General features: G+C 25.7%; 2 protein-coding genes and 2 long non-coding RNA genes across 7 annotated transcripts in view; 1 reads left to right on the top strand and 3 right to left on the bottom strand.

Moving 5' to 3' along the window:
• LOC116185685 overlaps positions 1–2,198 on the bottom strand; it is a 4,258-nt gene extending 2,060 nt beyond the window's left edge. Inside the window, exons 1-2 of the long non-coding RNA XR_004150556.1 lie at positions 2,033–2,198; positions 1,591–1,678 (exon numbers count right to left, since the gene is read on the bottom strand). This is a non-coding gene — a long non-coding RNA (uncharacterized LOC116185685). The remainder of the gene's footprint in view (positions 1–1,590; positions 1,679–2,032) is intronic.
• Positions 2,199–8,999: 6,801 nt separating this feature from the next.
• On the bottom strand, positions 9,000–12,978 carry LOC116185683. Of its 3 annotated transcripts, none has more exons than XR_004150552.1 (3): positions 12,655–12,978; positions 11,279–11,454; positions 9,000–9,829 (listed from the first exon to the last, which is right to left on the bottom strand). It is a non-coding gene; the product is annotated as an uncharacterized LOC116185683 (long non-coding RNA). The 3 variants fall into 3 exon arrangements; XR_004150554.1 differs by having other exon boundaries at positions 12,667–12,949; XR_004150553.1 differs by lacking the exon at positions 12,655–12,978 and adding an exon at positions 11,529–11,786.
• LOC102674033 (protein enhancer of sevenless 2B) lies at positions 12,978–17,056 on the top strand. 2 transcript variants are annotated; one of them, XM_006616153.2, is made up of 7 exons: positions 13,052–13,127; positions 13,208–13,818; positions 14,511–14,608; positions 14,721–14,840; positions 14,924–15,089; positions 15,173–15,346; positions 15,429–17,056. In XM_006616153.2, exons 2-6 carry the CDS (start codon positions 13,741–13,743, stop codon positions 15,344–15,346), a joined length of 636 nt encoding a protein of 211 aa, XP_006616216.1. In that variant the 5' UTR covers positions 13,052–13,127; positions 13,208–13,740; the 3' UTR covers positions 15,429–17,056. The 2 variants fall into 2 exon arrangements, with proteins under 2 accessions (XP_031366527.1, XP_006616216.1); XM_031510667.1 differs by having other exon boundaries at positions 12,978–13,818.
• Positions 17,057–17,990: 934 nt separating this feature from the next.
• On the bottom strand, positions 17,991–19,274 carry LOC102674170 (DNA-directed RNA polymerases I, II, and III subunit RPABC1). The gene is made up of 2 exons (XM_006616154.2): positions 18,784–19,274; positions 17,991–18,687 (listed from the first exon to the last, which is right to left on the bottom strand). The coding sequence occupies exons 1-2, from the start codon at positions 19,083–19,085 to the stop codon at positions 18,357–18,359; spliced, it is 633 nt and encodes a 210-aa protein (XP_006616217.1). The 5' UTR covers positions 19,086–19,274; the 3' UTR covers positions 17,991–18,356.
• Positions 19,275–20,942: the final 1,668 nt, after the last annotated feature.

Genomic DNA, 20,942 nt, shown 5'->3' with positions numbered 1-20,942 from the left:
GGAGGAGGAGGTGGTGGAAGAGGTGGAGGAGGAGGAGGAACGACGAAGAGGAGGAGAATGAGGAAGAGAAGTACGCGATAGAGGGAAGGGGTGCAAGAGAAAGAAAGACAGCCCATCGACGAGAAAGAGGGCGAGGGAGGGAATGAGGAAGACGTTCCACCGATCTGCGAGTAAATCGTACTACGTCCTCACACGTGCTTGCTCTCCCTCCTCCGTCACCCTTTTCCCCCTTTTCGCCACTACCACTACGATCACCACCACCCTCAGTCAACGACACAAACTACGGGACACGCGAACGCAGAAAGCACACGCACGTGCCCACTCGGACGCGGATGTCGTTTACCTATACCCCTATGAATCGTGACGGAGAATCGGTAGAGATGGAGAGTGGCGAGATGGAACGTTGAAAAGCATGTACAGTTGTTGGAAAGAATCCAGAAGGGATTATAAAATCAGCTGATTAATATTGATACATTTGCATCATGATTATTTAAAGAAGAATTTTCTAATCTCTATCAGATTTGCAAAGAATACAAAGCTCTGATACTCTTTAATAGTATGATTTGTTTTAATAATAATAATAGTAATATTGTATAAGATCTTTGTATGATCTTTTATTAAGAAAACAAATGAATTCCACATTGCAATATTCAATTATAATTGAAAATTTCACCTTTAATTTAATATTTTACTATAAGAATCCTATTTTTTTATAATACTTATCAATAAATTCCTCTAAAACTATAGAAATCATGCACTAAAACGTGAAATCTCTTAGTTTGAAATAGAGATAATTCAATATATTCTATAATATCTGGTTTTGACAGTATCATAACATCAAAAACGCCTAACACATAACAGGGTTAAATTTCCAGACATCCCATAGATCATAAAACAAAACAAAACCGTCCTTCCGTAATGTATCATTCATTGTGATATATCTCAATGAAAGCTTTCGAAAATTGGGTCTCGCAAGGAGATTCAGAAGATAAAGAGGCAGACAGACGAAATAACTGACGAGGTCACGGCTGACGAAAGTGAGACAAGGAAAGAGATGCCCGCACATACACACATACATGTATACAGCGACGGCGTGCGTAAGCAACGATCCAATAAATAGTAGGATCATTGACACCGTCCGCGTGGCTGGGCTTCAACCGACGCGTACTACGATGTTTACAGTTTAATTCGAGATACTCGAAATGTCACGTGCGCACGTTAGGCGTACTATTCACGATAAACGTGAGTCTTTCCGCCCGGAGGAGAGGGAACGAGAGCGGGTCTTGAGGGGATAGAAGGGGCAGATGATTTGACAAATTGCTCGTGAAATGAGTCACTGAGAACGCCTTGCGTTCATTCGTGTATTCTCTTTAGGATGTTTCTCTTCTCTCTCGTAGCTCAGTCGTGATACATACATGTATATATATAATATACTCAAGGTCCACCAGCTACATACAACATTCCCGTTATCTGAATTGGATTATCAAACTGCGTGCAGCCTTGACCCAGGACAAACTCTTATCTCGTATGTATGTAAACAGAACGGCATGCATTCGATTTGCGTCACATATCCTGCACAGTGCCTCGAACCTGGCCTGTATTGCAATGCGTCTGCACGTGATGGGATTCGATGATGTTCTTCTGTTTCGATAATGTAACTTGTTTCTCCAAAGAATTTCTAGATGAATGAAATGTTCGTGGATTAACAAGAATATAAAATAAAAATTTAAAATAAATCCTGATTTTCTGAATTATATTTGATAAATTGAATTAAGATATATTTAATTGAAGAATAAGAATTGATAGTGAAATGAAAATTCTTGATTCTATAAAAAAAAAATTAAATAAAAATTAAGTAAATTTTTATTAAATTTAATTTTTCTTAGATAAAGAAAAAAATAATAGTAATAAATGCAAGCTGTTTCAAGCAACGTGTGAATGAACTAGGGTTAGTTATCGGTATGCATGTAGATAAGAGTTTTCATGAATGGACGCTTATTTTTTTTCCTTGCCGTAATGCCATCGTGCTTACGTGAATGGATGCGATGTTAATTGTCCATGCACTTTTACGAGATGAAACTCGGTTGATCCCAATATGAATAGGTGAATATTGAAGTGTGTGGTAAAAAAAACTAAAAAAAAAAAAGAAAAGAGCTTAGAAATATTAAGATTATATTAAACTAAAATGCAATTTAAAAATTTATAAAAAATTAAATTTAGCAATAATTTAAATATAATGATTTATAAAGTTAGAAATTAAATAACTAAATAAATATTATTGTTAGATAATCCAATTTAAAAATTGGAACAAAAAGATTCAAAAAAATAAAATATTATAAAATATTTATAACATTATTTTCATGATTGTATAATAGTTACTATAATCATTATAATTATCTAATCGTTTATCCTCTTCTTAAATATTCATGCAATCGTTATTTAATTCCATTCAAAATCTGAAAACATTGAATATTGAGTTTCATTTATAATATAATAGCTATATATGTATTTTTTTTAGAAATTTTTTTAGAATAAAGATCGAAAGCATTTGTGAAATTTGAGCGTAATATACATAATATAACAATGATATTAAAATATAAATATTTGTTTCGTTTAAAATAATTTAATTTTTATGATAGTAAAAAAAAAATGATTTTAGATTCATGATGATTCATCTGGCAAATATATATTTTTTATATTCAATGCATTCGAATATTCATTTGTTTATATAAATAAAATATAAAATTAGAAAGATTTTTAATCTTTAATATGCTTATTCATCAAAATTTTTATGTAATAATATTCCAATGCACCACTACTACTTACAATATTCCATCATATTAGTAAATATAAAAATTTTGAGATCAATGTAATGTATTTATTATTTATGTTTATCAAAATTGAAAAATTCAATTATAACTCGAATCATTGATTTAATGATTAATGATACATAATGTAAAAATATACTACAATCTAAACGCAGTGTGGATGAATGTCTGAATCATTGGTTAGAACTCGTTAAGCAAGATTGCAAGATAGTCAAGAAGCGATGTTTGCCCAGAAGAGAGACTGAAATTGAGATGAGCATAAGATCAAGTTGCATATCTCGTATTCCGGATTCTGATTTCTCTACAAGCGAACAAGTAAGATTTCAAATAAAATCTCATTGACCACGAGGCGAAATGTTATCTTTTATATACTAGAATTACGCATTTGGGAGAAGTTAGACTGTAGCGATGATAAGATAACACGTTCTCGATTGGTTCGTTAATATGTTTCCAACACCTAAAAGTATTTAATAATATTCATTATAATGATAGAAATAATTTATTTTTCTTAGTAACAAACAATCAATTTTAAAAACAATTCATACTTATAAATACGTTTTTGATTATCTATTTGAAAAAGTGATTGTTTCATCAGCAAGTTTACTATCATTGAATATAGCAATGAATATAGATAATTTGAATTCATATATTTCAAAATATATTTATCTTTATTTAAATTACTTTTAATTTCAATATTAAAATATCTTTTTTCATCTGTACATAGTATTAATTCTTTGTTTTTAATGTTACATTATTCTAACATTTTAATATTTTATTTATTTTATTATTTTTTTATAATTATTTATTATCAAATTCTATATTGTTTTTGATAATAATAATTCAATAACAGTGATCAGAGTGAATACTTTAACTAACATTCTATTAATTACCAGCAATGATATAAATTGCCAATGTAATTAATTATTAAATATGATCTTTTACCCCTACTTTGTACTTTCCTATTTTGTCCACACTTGAAACACGATCATTCCATTTCAATACCAATCTTAACAACGTATTAAAAGCTGGACATCAACTGCGTTATCCGCAGGCGCGTGGAGATGAATTGATTTTTAAAATCGGCTCGCTCGACATCTCGACGACTCGTCCGTGAAGATATTGCCTTCATGCTGATCACGAGTCACCAATAACATTCGTCAGCGATAAATCGACGTTGTGCAACCATATCGTTCCATACATCATGAAAACAAATCGCTGACGTTTGACACTGAACTCTTTCGACGACATGTGTCGACGTATGTACTATTATCGTGTGTCCTGATGACAGATTCCTTTGTGATGAACGTCTTCGATTCGCATGTTGCCCAAATAGCCGAAATAAAATTAACCCCTTGAGGGATGCGGTATTCGGTGCAGCCGTCTGAAAAAATTCACCGTGGAAAGGGGGTTGAGCAAACAAAGTTAAGTGCAACAAAGGAAACATACGTGAAGATTCATGTATGGAAGTTCTATTAAAAATTTTAATTGCATAATAGTGTATTTTCTTTCAAGATTCATAGTTCTGTTCATGAAAATAGGAAGAAGCTAATATCACTTAAGATTTCTTATGTTGTATTTTCTATTTTTCTAATTGATATTCAAGTTAATATTGAAAATTAAAATGTAATTGTAAGATATTTTCTAATAACATTTTCTTGTATTCGATATATACTTTTCGACCAATAAAAAATTCATGTTTTTATATAATTAAATAGCTTAGTTTCAAAAGAAAGTTTTAATTATATACATTTTATGCAGGCAATTACAATTACGGTCTTTTAGACTTTTTACATAATACATAATTCTTACACGTCAGTTGACGTCATTTTACGCAATGATGGATATGAATCATTATCGACACATGCTATAGGTTATTTCAAATATCACTATTATGTTTCATTCACAAATTTCTCAACAAATATATTTTTCCACTTTCAAGAAAGAAATTACATAAGTATATATTTTAAAATTTAATTGAAAATTTATGGCAGAAACTATATATACTAATTATAGATAATTACATAGATAATTTTCTGTCACATTTTAAAAGTTTCATTTAACTTTCTAAATGCAATAATAAGAAAATAATAAAAATATATATTATATAATTAAATCCATGCAATAATATTAATATGTTTAAAATTATGTTTAAAATTAAAAGGAAATTAAATGCACTATTGATATATTGATCGTCAAATTTAAAAATAAAAAGAGTCAGGATCAAAATATAAAAATTTGTGAAGCAATTAATGTAATGATAAAATTGAATGAAATATAAAAAAATTAACATGGTAATTGACGAATCGCTAAACGAATGAGTTCAGTCAAATCATTTCTTTTTACTTTTTACGTACAAATTGTAAACTTTATCATATCCGATTAATCTATAGTTATAGATTTGACTTATAGTGATTTGAATACTACCTTGGATATTGTCAATCTCGGTCGGTAATTACGAAAGTCAATTTTGCAGGTTCACTCTTCTCTTATCTACCCGACCTCTTCGAGTGGAAGTCAAGTATATTATCTCTCATTATTGTTGAGTTTTGCTGCAGCATTGAAGACAACTAAAGGATTACATTTTGCATGATAATACAAAACAAAATGTATTTAAAAAAATAAATATTTGTAGCAATTGTAATCATATATAACAAACATTTAAAGAATATAAAAATATCAAGATATACGAAAATATATTCCACTTATAACATACATACAATACAAAATATTATGTATATACGTACTAAATAGTAGTAATTATTAAAAAAAGATTTAGTGTGGAATATTTAATTTCTATATTATATCGAAACTTTCTTACAATAACAAAAATTCTACATCAATGCGCATGCGCATTAAAACGAAACTAATTTTTTAAATATTTATTAATATATATAAGATTTTATATTTAATTTTCTTTTTTAATCGATTTTTCTTTATAATCTATCGTTATTTCTATAAAATTATTTCTGAAATATATAAAAATATTAAGTAAATAAGTTTGATAACTTTTTGTGATCGTAAATGTTTCACCGTATTACTGTTCCTTCGTAGACTATCATAGTTCTGTGCCAACGCAGCACACGTAAGTAAGTACGTACTTACGTACATACGTATCAGTGGATATACTGAGATCAGACTATGGATTATAATCTCGCTCTCTCTACAAGGATGCCATGCTCCGCGGTTTGCGCTAATGAACCAGCAAGCCTTTATGATGGTTTTATTCTCTTACGTCACCAGATTCATCGGTATGGCCTCGGTTCGCACGTAACGCCGGACCTCTGGCGGCTTGTTCTGGAAGCAGGCCAGCTAGGACGCGCCAAGCTAACGAGTTTTTTTCCGGTGATAAAGGCTGACGTAAAAGTTACCCGGAAAATGGTAGGAAAATCATCGCGTTCTATAGCAAAAGCTCTCTTTAAACATTTAAAACCTCTACACTTTGAACTTTACCGCTTGCTTTTTTGAACGCTTTTCCTAGGAATATGCTATGCAATATATAACCAAACTCTAAGAGGAATAATATTTTTCCTTAAATTCTTTTAAAAATATATAATTTTATTGTAATACATTAAAAAATATAAAAAAAATTAATTAATAAGAAATGGTGAAAATGATTATTTATATAATATATTTGAACTAATTTAAGGAATTGATCAATTTTTTTTTAGATTCAAAATTATTAAATTTTCTTCAATCAATCTTATTATAATAAATAATAAAATATCTTATTATAATAAATAATAAAATAATAAATATGATTTTAGCAATATTATCTTACCTGTTCAGCGAGAATTGCATAAAGTTCTTTAGGGTTTCCCGTATCCTTTTTGCACCTGCCGGATCCATTCTGGCTCCGCAGGTGCTTAGGAAAGTGCAGGACGTGATCACTCACACTCTTATGTTCGCAAATGCTGTTCCTTCTCTACACTTAAATATTATCTTCTTATTACTTATATGTCTATATGAAGCACACCTGTCGCTTTTACTTCTATTATTTTTATAAAAAAATTTTCCATAAAACAAAGTTTTATGGAAAATCTTATTACATATTCTTACTATACATATTCTATAATCTTACTACATATTTTTATAGAATATTATCAAATCACAGAACGATTAAAGTAAAAAAACTCTTGAAATTTTTTTTAGTTTCTCGAAGATAACCTAACTCTTCTTTCACGAAAATGAAATGGAATTATACTTCAAAGCTTTTAAGTTAGCGTTCAATTTAAAAATTTTTTTATATATTATTAACAGAATTTATAGTTTTCTATAAGCATAAAGTAAAAGATAACCTAATTTAGATTTAAAACTATTTTTTTATGAATCGAATATATCAATGCGATTGGAACTTCACTTTAATCGTAACTATTTTAAAATTTTGTTGAAATATATAATAATTTTTTATATAACTTTTTATAATCACATTGAAAAATCGTATTTATTCTCTTGTAAAATTAAATATACTACACATATAATATAAATGTATCAGTTTGTTAAATACATTTTTGACAATGAAAAGACAGCGTTCAAATTGAAGGTAGAAATCATCGATGCGTAACTAACTATCCGAACTTCCCTCCAATAACAAAAACACCTGTTACTCTGTTACAGAGCCCGCAAACACGAGATATTCTATTCATTTTCATATGGGATCTAAGTTATTCATCGTCTACTGTAATATACAGTTTTCTACATTACCGGAAATATTAACTTGCAAAGATGGCAGCACTTACCAAAAGTCGAATTTCTATAATAAATGATCGATAATTAAACTTCTATTCTTTAATTGATATAAATTTTATTATTTTATGTTATTAAATTTTATTTGCAAATTAAAATTGTTAAAATAAATTATTAAACTAATATTTTTATATATTTCTATATAAAATTTTAATAGACTATTAAAAAAATAGAACATATAAATATATATATTTATTATTATTGTTGTTATATGTTACATATTTTATATAATATGATAAATAAGACATAATAAAATTATGTCATATTTAATATAAAAATATAAAAGACTTGAAAAAATATAAAATACATTTTTTATCAGATTTTAAATTTTTTGACCTTTAATATTTTTTGTTATTTGATTGAACAATCAATTTTCTAATTTTAAATAGTGTAATTATAAATATAAATAATTGATGACTTGATATTTAAAATGATGAATATTGATAATTACGAAATGATAACAATATTTACCAATAGAACGTTCGATGGACAATGTAACATGTAGTGTGTGTCAGATGATGGTGCGTCAGAGGATGACGTCAGCTATGATCTTGACGCGGATTTACAGTATCATTTTCATCGATTGGTTTATGAACTTTTTTTTTTTTTTTTTTTCTTTTTTTTCTTGCTCTTTCTATCTTTGACGTATACTCAATACTTTCATACTTTCATCTTACATATAATAAATATTAATTGATTCATTGGAATACATTTAAAAAGATATTTTTTCAATCCATTAAAGTGCGCATCTATTTTTAATTTCAATTTTATTTTTAGTTGAAATTTAATGTTTCATTAGTTTAAATTTAATGTTTTTTTATACTGATGCTTATAAAATAATTGTTATAAAATAAAGATTATATTATTCTAGTTTAGTTTTAATTAATAAATATAAATAATAAAATATAATAAATATTAGAAAAAAAAATACAAATTATACTTAACGATTTTATTGTCATTTTCAATTTTTTTTTAAAAGAATAGCTAAAAGAACAGGACCTTCAATATCAAAAACACGACGAACATACAAATGCCTTATTATGTCTGGTTAGCGCTCGCAGTTAAACTATTGAATATGTGACTGGATTCCATTCCACAATTTCGTAAACTTTTTAAAAAATTTAATAATTGAAATTTTTATAATATTCTTTTATTTTTAGTATCCCATTATAAAATATTCAATATTATAAAATATAAATAAAATATTTAAATTATTTAAATGCACTTTAATTTTATTAATATAAAATGCATTTTTGAAAATTCTTCATCGTGTATAATAATATAAAGTAAAACAGATATATTATATGCCCTCTTATTCTCATAGCTAGTAATCGATCAAAAATGGTAAATCATTGACATGCGCTCAAACATCTTGTAGAAAATTTAATCTTATTCTTATATCTTTCTGATATTTTCATTGTGAAAATGTTTTTTCATCAACGTCGCTGATCAGAAAGCGCGTTCACCTCGTGGACGAGGATGCAAAATGAACCAATGTAAATTTAGAACCGCCTTCTTTCTTCGTTTCGTAATAGGTTAAAAGATGAAACGTTTCACCGTGAATAAACTACTAACGTTTTTTTCCTTTTTGTCTTATTATATAAAAACATAGAAAATCCACAAAATTTAGCAAATTTTTTTAACACGATCATCTATAAAATAAAAGAAAACTTATCAATTTTTTAAATTTTTCTCAAAAAATTCAATAAAGACTAGTTTGATCAAGATCAAGGCAATCATAGTATTGCTCTAATATAAAAAAATCCGAATTGCTTGACGAGTCGGTTGAAATCACACGACTGGACCTCGGAGACCTGGACGTCGAGGCTGAAAACCTTGGAGCTCAGGGCCATTGTCGGGTGGGGCCTTTACCTCTCTTCCCTTTCCCTTTGATAGGTACGGGAGCCTTTCATCTCCTGGAACATGCCGGAGAGAAGAACTTCTGTGTGCACGAGAGCCTATGTCTTCAACATTGTTAAAGGGGGATACGAACACAGGAAGATGAGCTATGGTAGCATCGTCTTCAGACAAGAACCGAAATTGCATTTTCACTAAAGCTCGTCCTCAAATATGAACAAACCTTTCTTATTCTTCATTTTTTCTACTTATTTTTTATTTCTTTTTATGTTTCTTATCTCATTTCATTTCTCTACTCGTCTTTTTTACCATGCTTGTCTTTAATCTTGTTTTCGAAGAGTCCTTTTCTTCTTCTAATCCTTTCGTTCTCTTGTTTGCAGCTTGTATTCTTCGAGAAACAGCTAGGATCATGCGAATGATTTTGAATTCAAGGTTAATTCGACAATTTAAAGACTTATTCTTTCTATGAGAATGAAATATTAAAAATCATCTATCTTAAATAAATATAATTAAAATATTTATTATTGATTTTTCTTAATTTATTAATTAATATGATCTTTAATATAGATGAAATTTATTTAACTGCACAATATCACAATTAGTTGATTTAATTGTTCTTTAATAAGCTCGCTTATTTAATATATCAATCTTTATTAGATAATATAATGATTATAATGAAAATGGCAAATTAAAGATTATTTATTAAAATTAATAAAATAATTTTTTAAAATCACCGGAAACCTTAATAAAAGTTTGAATATTATTTAAATTCTATTAATCGGATTTTAACATATACAATTTATACTTTTCGCATTAGAAACCTTTCCTATGCAAAATCTTTTTATTTCTATCCTTGATTCAATGTGAAATTTTTTATTATAAAAGATTACTTTAAATTCACATCATATGTGTAATTTGTAATCTGCTTAAAAAGATTAATTAAAAATTTGACAATTTAATCATCTAAAAGCTTATTGTATAATCAATTTCATATAAATTATAAATTAAATTTCAAATATAATAAATTATTAGAATAATAATAAAATAATTAATTTTAGAATTATAATAAAATTGATCTTCTCAATTTTCCTTATACATGTTATTTGATGTATGATTTTTTAACGTACCTTACTTTGTTTTACAAAAGAACTTATTATTATAAAGAAACAAGCAAAACGAAATCACGTTCGTTATTGGAAATAAAGGCTAGGACTAGCTTGATTAAATGGCGTGCGAATGTCTTGGAAACTTTCATTGAATGTGGGCGGAAGCATGCATTTGTGATGCCCGTAAATCTTGAACAGGAAGCGAACGCGCGCGTATTCATGAATTTGCCACTGCCTTTCCATAAAAATTCTGATCACGCTGCTACAGCCCAAAATTCAATTGAATAAATATAATCTTAATTATTTGTTTTTATTCCTCAAACACAAAATTTTCCTTTGCACCAGCAATTTTTTATTTTTAATTCCGATTAAACATTAATTTGTTTTAAATTACAAAACAGTTTTCAGACAATTTAACACAATAACTTTTCATTCTTTTTATTCCATTAGGTTATACACAAAATAATTCTTTAAAATTAATTTTGATCAATAAATTTTAATATATTGAAAATATATTTCATTTTTTTATTGCACTAAAAAAAAAATTAACTTTTAATATTTATATTCTATGTTATAATCTATTTCTCAATTATTTTTTAAATTATTAATATCAATATTAATATAGATAAATTATTAACCTATCATTATTAACTATTAGTAATTCTTTTTACCTTTTTAATGAAAGATATCTTTTTAATGATCGATGATGCGTATTATCTAGAACAAAATTAATGGAAATATTACCATCAAGATCCCTCGACGTGTAAATTGCACTTGGTAGCTACGTTTAATTGGAAGACCGTTTGCAAGATGGTACAATCCGGCCTCGCTTTCATCGTTGCAGTCGCACAAAGGTAATTCAATTTCCGCGCTAACGCGCACAACCATGTATATCGTTGCGCATGAGTGTGATTACTTTCCTAAAAACATCAGTCCTTACAAACAACTAAGCAATAACCTAAATAAACAAATATATTCGCATGACGAGTCTTACATAAGAGTTTGGTATACAGTAACGAGTTGACATTATTCGCGTGACAAACTGTTCTTGACAAGAATTTACAGAAAATTTACAGGAAATTTTGATTTGATTATATGTATTTGCTATGATTGTTTTGAGAAAAAAAAAATATATATATTTTTATCGCTTTATAAATGCAATCGAAAATTGAATTGAATTATTGAATTTTTTATATATATAAATTTTGAAAATGATTTTGTTCATAATTTTTAAGATGAAATTTTGCTTTTTTCTAAATGATTCTTTTCAAATTTTTATTGAAAAAGAAATAAATAATAAAATCTTCATAACACTTTTTTAACATCATTAATAAAGTAAGCTTTATTAAACCACTTAACGATATCTATATATAACGAAGAATTATTGATTAGTATAGTTAAACAAATTTTTCTTTGCATTAATCACTTCTACTATAATAAACAATCAAACTGAATCAAATATCTTCATGATTATATTTTTTATTTTTTTTATATGTTTTCAAAACAAATTTGCCCTCAGCAGAGATAATAATAATTGGATGCATTGATCCGTTGCTTAGTTGAATGTATATAGATAAAGTGAAAACGTAACGAGATATATCTTATATATTATATATAAATCGAACAGTAATTTTCAGTATGTGAATTTTGTCAAAATATACAATTATTTCCTATATAATTTGATTTGTAGGTTATGATTTTTAGATTTTTTAAGTGTTGTATTGTTTGTAACAATAAGAAAATTTTTAATACTGATTTGTTTTTACTATTGTTTATAATTAATTTATGTGTTCAACAATAATGATTATAATGCAAAATATTTATTCATTATATAATCAATATTCTATTTTTAACTATTTCTAATAAAAATTTTTATGCAAAAATTAAACTATATTAACAAATGAATTATATTCACAAAATTTCTATATAATAAACTATTTGAATAATATAAAATCAATTCTTATTTTTTTGCTTACAAAATTACATTTATGATAATAATTATAATAATCGAATGCGAAAAATACTTTTATTTGGTAATTATTAGATGTTTGATATCCATTATTCAATCGCAATTTACTCTACAGAACAGGAAATGACAGAAAATGGAAAATGCGCAGTACCTTATTATTCACCTTGATTTCTGATTCTTCTATAATATTTGTGAAAATTTATACTATTTGTAAGAAATCTCTTATATTAAAAAAGAATATTTTCCAATATTTAATCGTTAAGAAATATGTCAAATTTATCTTCATTTCAATTTTAATTATTTATTTTTATTTAAATCGTAAGATAAAAATACACACATACATAACATTTAATTTAATTTTAAATAAAAATTAAAAGAATAAAAATATATTCATCAAAAAATTGAAATGATACATAAATGCAAATATCTTTGCAAGTCACAACATGGATATGTATTCTGACGATCTCATAAAATATAAAATGGTGGTGGAGCAGTCGACGCAGCATTCTTAAAACACGCATGCGCGCGCCTGCGCCACAGAAAAGTAGTACGCTGGACTTTTCATTTCACGGAATCGTGCACGTCTTTTCATGGCATACAAAATTTTGCAACGAATGTGAACAGGTCGTTTAACTTGAATTTCAAATTCGTAATTATTCACTTGATATCTAGATAAATTGAACATATTTATATTCTGTGAACAGAATTCATACGTCGAGGTGCGCAGTGATCAGTGCGCATTGTCAGCCTGAAACACAGTGAGCAGATCAGTGGGAGAGTCGAGTGTAATGTCTGATAAGACAAGCGATGGACAACCGTGAGAGTGCATGATCGTATTTTCAATTTTGACAGTTCAACGGAGAAGTGACTGAAAAGATATTAAGTATTCATGAAAAGCATTATAGTCACACTTAATATGTATGATTTAATGTGCCATTAATCAAGATAGTCTAACGAAAGACTAATTCAGAAAATCGCACGAACAGAAAAAAAGCACGAGTGGTCAGTGTGTGTGCGCGTTGTTGAGCACTACGTGTCTTTTGTTGGAATAGACATACTATATAACAAACAAGTTTGTCTTTATTAAAAGAAATAAAATAAAATAATTTGATATCTGTCTTAAGTTTTTCCATTAACAAACAAAGGCTGATTCTGGTGTTGCCTTTAAGGACTAGATATAACACTGCCTCTCTTTTTCCCTCTCTTTCGTTCTTGTTCTTGAGGACGAGGAAGAAGAATGGAGGCGATAGCAAAGCACGATTTTACAGCGACGGCCGAAGATGAGCTTAGTTTTCGAAGAAGCCAAATCTTAAAGGTTTGTATATTATATAAAATAATGTGAAAATTATCTCTAAATCATAAAAATACTAATATTTATTCACTGATACTTTTATCAAAGAGAACTTACCGATCCCGAACTTTCTGAACTGCTTTCGTTACAATCGTAAATCTACATAATATGTCTTGAGGATATTTGCGATAATATACAAATTTATAAATTAATTATCATTATTATCTTCTTATTTTGTTAATAATTAAAAACAAATTATATTAATATTATTAATTAATTAACAAATATATTCACACATTTAATATTCATTTATTCCTATACATTTGTTTTATACAAATACATAATACAAAATTTAATATTTAATATTTTTATGATAATAAATTTTCTTGCTTTTTCTTCCGTTATCTGATGATTCATAATACAAATTGTTATTTGAAAGATATTTATAAATAATTTATTCATTACTTAGTTTTTATAAAATTAAATAAAAACAAATATAATTTATGCATATGGTTTTATTATTAATAATAAAAAAATATTTGATTTTTCTGAGTATATTTTTTTTTATAACAAAAATTTAAATAACTTTGAGAAAGAAATTAAAGATTATAATAATTAAAATAGAAATTAAAAATTAAAATTTATTTTCTTTGTATATAAAAATTTTTATTAATAAATTATTAATAAATAATTAAGTATATAATTTTTTTTTATAGATTCTGAATATGGAGGATGATATGAATTGGTACAGAGCTGAATTAGATTCCAGAGAAGGACTCATTCCAAGTAATTATATAGAGATGAAAAATCATGAGTGGGTATTTTTATAAATTTTTTTTATTAAACATTCATGTAAACATTATTATAAACATTATTGTATATATATAGAATCTAATCTAAATGTATTTTATATTTGTTTTATTTAGTTGGTATTATGGAAGGATAACTAGAGCAGATGCAGAAAGATTATTAATGAACAAACATGAAGGCGCCTTTCTTATTAGAATCAGTGAAAGTTCTCCTGGTGATTTCTCTTTATCTGTGAAGTTAGTATAAAAAATTTTTAAAACTTTATTGATATAAATATTATATTGAATTATTTGAATAAATTCTTAATGATTTTTTATAGATGTTCAGATGGTGTACAACATTTCAAAGTATTAAGAGATGCTCAAGGTAAATTTTTCCTCTGGGTGGTCAAATTTAACAGTCTTAATGAATTAGTAGAATATCACCGTACTGCATCTGTATCTCGTTCACAAGATGTTAAACTGAGAGATATGGTACCAGAAGAAGTAATTATCTTTTATATAATAAACAAAGCATGAAATAAAAAAAAATTATTGATTTTATAATGTAAGATTATATATTGTTTCAGTGTTTAGTGCAAGCATTATATGATTTCCAACCTCAAGAACCTGGTGAACTTGAATTCAAACGAGGTGATGTAATTACTGTTACTGATCGCACAGATCAACATTGGTGGCATGGAGAAATTGGTAATAGACGAGGCCTGTTTCCTTCTACATATGTTACTCCATATCACTCCTAGGTAAATATTATTAGTTATTATTAGTTTTAATTAATATATTATTTTTTTATAATTTTTATAAAAAAAATATTATATTTTCTAGGCCTCATGTTGTGCACACAGAGGCCAAAGGCATCGGCCACATTATCCCACCACTATCACGTACAGGATCAGACTTACTGCAGAATTAATCAACAACATTTTACAAACTCCACCTATTGAATGGGCTACCAGGATGTATTGGTGGTCTAGACGTAGAGTTGTTTAAATGAAATCAATATTATCGCCAATATTTTTTATTGGTCTCATTGAAAAAAATTCTTCATATTTAGTAATTTATATAAACAAATGTAGAGTTCCTGATATAGTATATAACAGGGTAGCTTTTTTGTTATTGGATCTATTAGAGGAATTTTTCATTGGGACTAATACTGCTATTCAACATGTTTGATAGATGTGGGTATTGTATAATAGGCACCACATTAAATTATCTTAAATTTAATTTTCATGAATACTCAAGTAGAAAATAGATCTAAGAGATAAATTTACAATATTTAAATATAATAAATGAAATTTTAATGGTGTTTTCTATATCTTGGTAGTCCATTGATGGAGTAATATGTAAAACTTATAATATTACCTATATACGTCAGTAAAGAAAAATATTGATCGTATTAAGAAGAAAGATGCATATTATTTCAAAACAGGTTTATAAACGGGCTGGCATAAACGTTGTATTTTTTAATACGAATTTGTTGTTTGAAGTACGGGGACCTTGGTGATAAAAAGCCTAGTAAGCTATCCATATGCGAGATACAAAAGAACTTTATATAGATATATAGCATTATAACGCGTCGCCTTTTGGCATAAAATGCACACCACATTCTGCCTCTATGTTGTGAATATTTTTACAAATATTTGTGGAAGAAAATATTCTTCCGGCGGTTAAGATACGTCTGATATTATTACATCAGATATACTTGCTGTGTATCATATACATATAGACTTGTACTATTCAGACTGTATGTGGAATAATTATTCTGGCATCTCCTGAGGTAAATCTTTTTATCAAGTATTAGCAAAGGAATAACAGCAGTTTAAATAAGCTGTTTTGCTTTTTGATTTTTCCAATTATATGCAAATAATTGGAAATTTTATTTTTATCATTGCTCTTTATGTTATGAAACAATTTTTTGAAAAATTGTTTTTTCTTCTAAAGATTTTATAATGAAGAAAAATGAACAAAACAAGTTTTATACACAAACGTCATACATACTTATTCATTTCTAATCGACTGATTCATTATTTGTAATATAAGAAATATTAGTAACTGAAAAAATTATAGAATGAAAATAAATATATAAATTTTTGGAAAAATCATTTGAACTCACATTTTTTAATGTTTTTATAATGAAAAATTTATATTTAATTTTTCTGATAAAAAGCAATATTTATGTGTATATATATATATGATTAACAATAACTATACTATGAAAATAGACCACTTTTGAATGAATAGTATGTATAATGTTTTTGTTTTAAAACTTATTGATGTTAATGTGCGGAAATTCATGTATATTTTTTAAATATTTCTTTTTATCTAATTATTTCGATATTCTTGCTTTCTTATTTCCGTGTAAACAATAAGAATATGTAGTCCTATTGTGTAATTATTATTATTCGTTATGTTTACATTTTATTGATAACAATATATTATATTAATTACTCTTGCATGCATTATTTACTTATGCCCATCTACTATAATTATTTTTTTAAATTAAGATTTCATACTTCAGAAGTGATATATTTTAGCTCATGTAACTGCTTTGCAAAATATATAGGCAAGTAATCTTAAATGCTTATGCATGTACTATATTTAAATAGATAAAAATAGAAAGTAAATATTAAAAAATATAAAATCTTTGTTTTTAATATTACAAAATGGTTCTTGTTGTAAACTTTTCTCTTATTAATATGTTAGTTCTTATTGTTAATAATTTTTAAAATTAGTTATACTTTATATGATTCCCCCTTAAAAATAATTTTTATATTGATAAAATTAAAAATTTGTAACAAAATATAAATAATATATAATGTTCGCCTTTCACAAAGTTTTTAAAAAAATATGACATTAATTATTTAAGTTTAAAATCTTTAAAACATAAGATCATGTATTTTATTTTTTGTGTTAATGTTAATGTTATTAAGATTATAAATATAGAATAATTGAATCTTATCAAGAACTCTGAAAAATCACTTTATATTATAAATATATAGCATATAGATTTTCTTGCCTAGTACTTAAAAAAAAATTATTATTGTATTGAATATCTTTTATGGAAGTCTATTTTCTTTTTCATTGTATAATAAGTTTGTGATTATTTTTTTTATGTTTATATGTTGTTTTTTGTATACGATATTTGTTTTTTAATATTCTATATTAAATCATTTATATTAAATGTTGAAAAATTTTTAAAACAGTAATAATTACAGCAATATAAAAAATATACTTGTTATAAATATTGCTTTTACTATATGTATACAATTGCTTAAATAAATTTGGAATTGAGTTGTCATAAGACAACAATATATCATGATACATCTGGACCAAAAAATGTATAATAATGAAAATGTAATAAAATATATATGTTTGAACAAAATTTTGTTTTACCAATTTATTTTATTTATTATATTGTTAAAGGTGTAATCAAATTACACTGCTTACATCTACTTTTTATGTTTAATAAGCTAATTAAAATATTATAAAGAAATGTATTATTGCAAATATAATATCAATCATTATTAACTGCCTAATGTATAAATTGATACTTATTAATTATGTAGTTACAAAATGCAAATATAATAAAATATTATGTGAAAAATGACTTTTATTTTTTTCTTAATATTTCAATTAATATTTAAATTTTTAATAGTTTCTTTATTTTATATAATAATTATAAAAATTATATGATCTAATCTTTACTTATAAAATAATACAACATTAGAAATAAATTGTATTAATATGAAAATATTAACACACAAGTCTATAAGAAATATATCTTCCAGCAGTTTCAGAGGGCCTAATAATTTTTACAACTTGTCCACGTTTTAAACCAAAATAACGTGCCACTGGATCACCAGCTTGTATACGCATTAATTGATTCTCTTTTAATTTATATCTAGTAAGTAATTCCTCTTTCTCATCTGGTGTAAGTACGATATGTTCAGGTACTAATTCATGCTCTGTAATATTAATAAGTAATTCAGATTCTAAAAATTGTTCTAATATATATTTTGGTGCCATATCCACCAATGATTGTTTTGCAGATGGTGTCATCCCTTGCTGTACAACAATAATAGCTCTACAAACAAAATAAAAACTTAAAGTTATCAAGAATTAATGATTTTTAAATTATTATATTATTAAAAATAAATATTCATTTATTATGACAAATTACCTATGAATTTTTTCTTCTTGCATACGTTGACAATAAGTTTTAATGGTTTTAATACCGATTTTTGGTTCATCAGGAAAAAATACAAACAATTGATCTGTTGGATCATCATTATGAGCAACTAAAACTATAAGATCACTACGTGCCGGTCTTTTTTCACTTGGTTTATCTCCAAATTGTTCTTTAAATTGTTCCAGAGTTTGATCCAATTCATCTTGTGTAACCAAATAACCTCGATCATGACATAATTGCATTACTGTTTTCCTTATTCGCCATAATTTATATGTTTCAGCTTCATCATCCATTTTTCAAGAAAATTAAAATTAAAATTAACACTAAATTAAAAAATTATATAAATATTTCCCACTTTTCTTTCGTTTGTTGTTTTTTCTAACTTCTGCAAATAATATGTTTGTAATAGATATAATCTCACTTTTTTAAATTGCACGATTAATATAACTAATGTACGCATGCGTATCATTAAACTGTGAACCAAGCTTTAAGTTAAAGAATAAATTTTATCATTAAAATATATGAAGAATGATTAAAAAGACATTGTTGCGCATCGTAATAATCGTTGCATAATATGTACACAATAGAATAATGATAATATATAACCTTTGTTGAAAACAAAATCATGTAATAATATAATAGTAACAATATTAATAATAATTCCCATGCGTATTATGAAATAATTTTTATATTATAATAGTATTATTATATACTATAGTTAAATTTATATAAACTATATACTATAATATAGTTAATATATTATATATATTAGCTATATATTATATACTAACTAATATTAACTAATAATTAATATATATATATTTTTAGAAACATGTCTTTCTCGATTAAAAGATGGCGATAGCAGTCTTATCCTACTTCTTTCTTCCACTATTTAGTTTCTTTTTTTCTTCATTTGCGGCACTCTGGAATCAATGTTAATATTGCAATTTTTATCATATCACTATATTTTTTTTTGTTTTGTATTTTTTGTTTATATGCATTTCAATGCATTTAATAAAAATTTAATTTATTTATAATTTAATTAAAAAAATGAAATAAATAAGTATGAATTTATATTTTTATATTTGTTTTGTTTTCAATTTTTGATTTCGTTTTTAAAATAGATTTTTTAAAATTTTACATATATTAATACTTTGTATATTTTAAAGAATAATATACATGAATAACTTAATTAATAATAAATATATAAGGTGGTGTATATAGAAACATGAAAATTTGCATTTTTTTTTTTTGATTCAAGAATCTCTTATTCATCAAATATACATCAAATGGTGCATTATGTATTAAGGAGTCGCTTGAATAATAACATAAATCAACTATTCACTCGATTTCACTTTACTGTACTTTTTTTTGTTTTTAAAAAATCAACACTCGTGATTCTCTGATAGATATATTCCTTTCTTGTTTCAACTTATTACATATCTTAAACTACATAGAGAAACGTTTTTTTGTACTTATAATAATATTACATAGTAAACGCACTAAAACAATAAAAATTAGATTCTTAGATGTGTATTTTGGAATTTAAAATATCTTATCTTTCCGATAATGTTGCGATTTTGAAGTCAAAGGGCAGATTTTTTTTATATATATAATATATATATATATATATATTCATGTACATATTTTATTTTTTTTTTAAATAAAATCATTTTAAATCCAATTTAATTTATTTTATTAAAATTTTTCTATGATTTCTATATATTTTGTACGATCTTTTACAAATATTCTCTCTCTTCACAGAAATATAATTAAGAGAAAGAGAATAATAAGAATATTAGAAAGAAAATAAATAGAATATTAAAATATTATAAATATAAAATAATACTTATTAATAAATAATGACATTCTAAAAAAAATAAAACATTAACAACAATTAATAATAATAACATTCCTATATTAGGGAGAAAGAGAGAGAGAATTTATGCTAAATATAATTTAAATAAAAGTTAAAAAACGTTTCAAGTAATCAAATTCATCCATTGGTTTATATCCATTTTTTCTTATAAATTATATACGTTATAATATAATAAATTATAAGTTGATTTATAATTTCAGTGCAATTTTCTCATTTCTATCAATTTGAATTCTTTTAATTATTCGGCAATCTATTAATTTCGAATATTTTA

This window comes from Apis dorsata, unplaced genomic scaffold, assembly GCF_000469605.1.
Source record: "Apis dorsata unplaced genomic scaffold, Apis dorsata 1.3 scaffold_251, whole genome shotgun sequence".
NCBI lineage: Eukaryota > Metazoa > Arthropoda > Insecta > Hymenoptera > Apidae > Apis > Apis dorsata.
The sequence above is the reverse complement of the archived record's forward strand: the minus strand, read 5'-3'. Positions and strand labels throughout refer to the sequence as shown.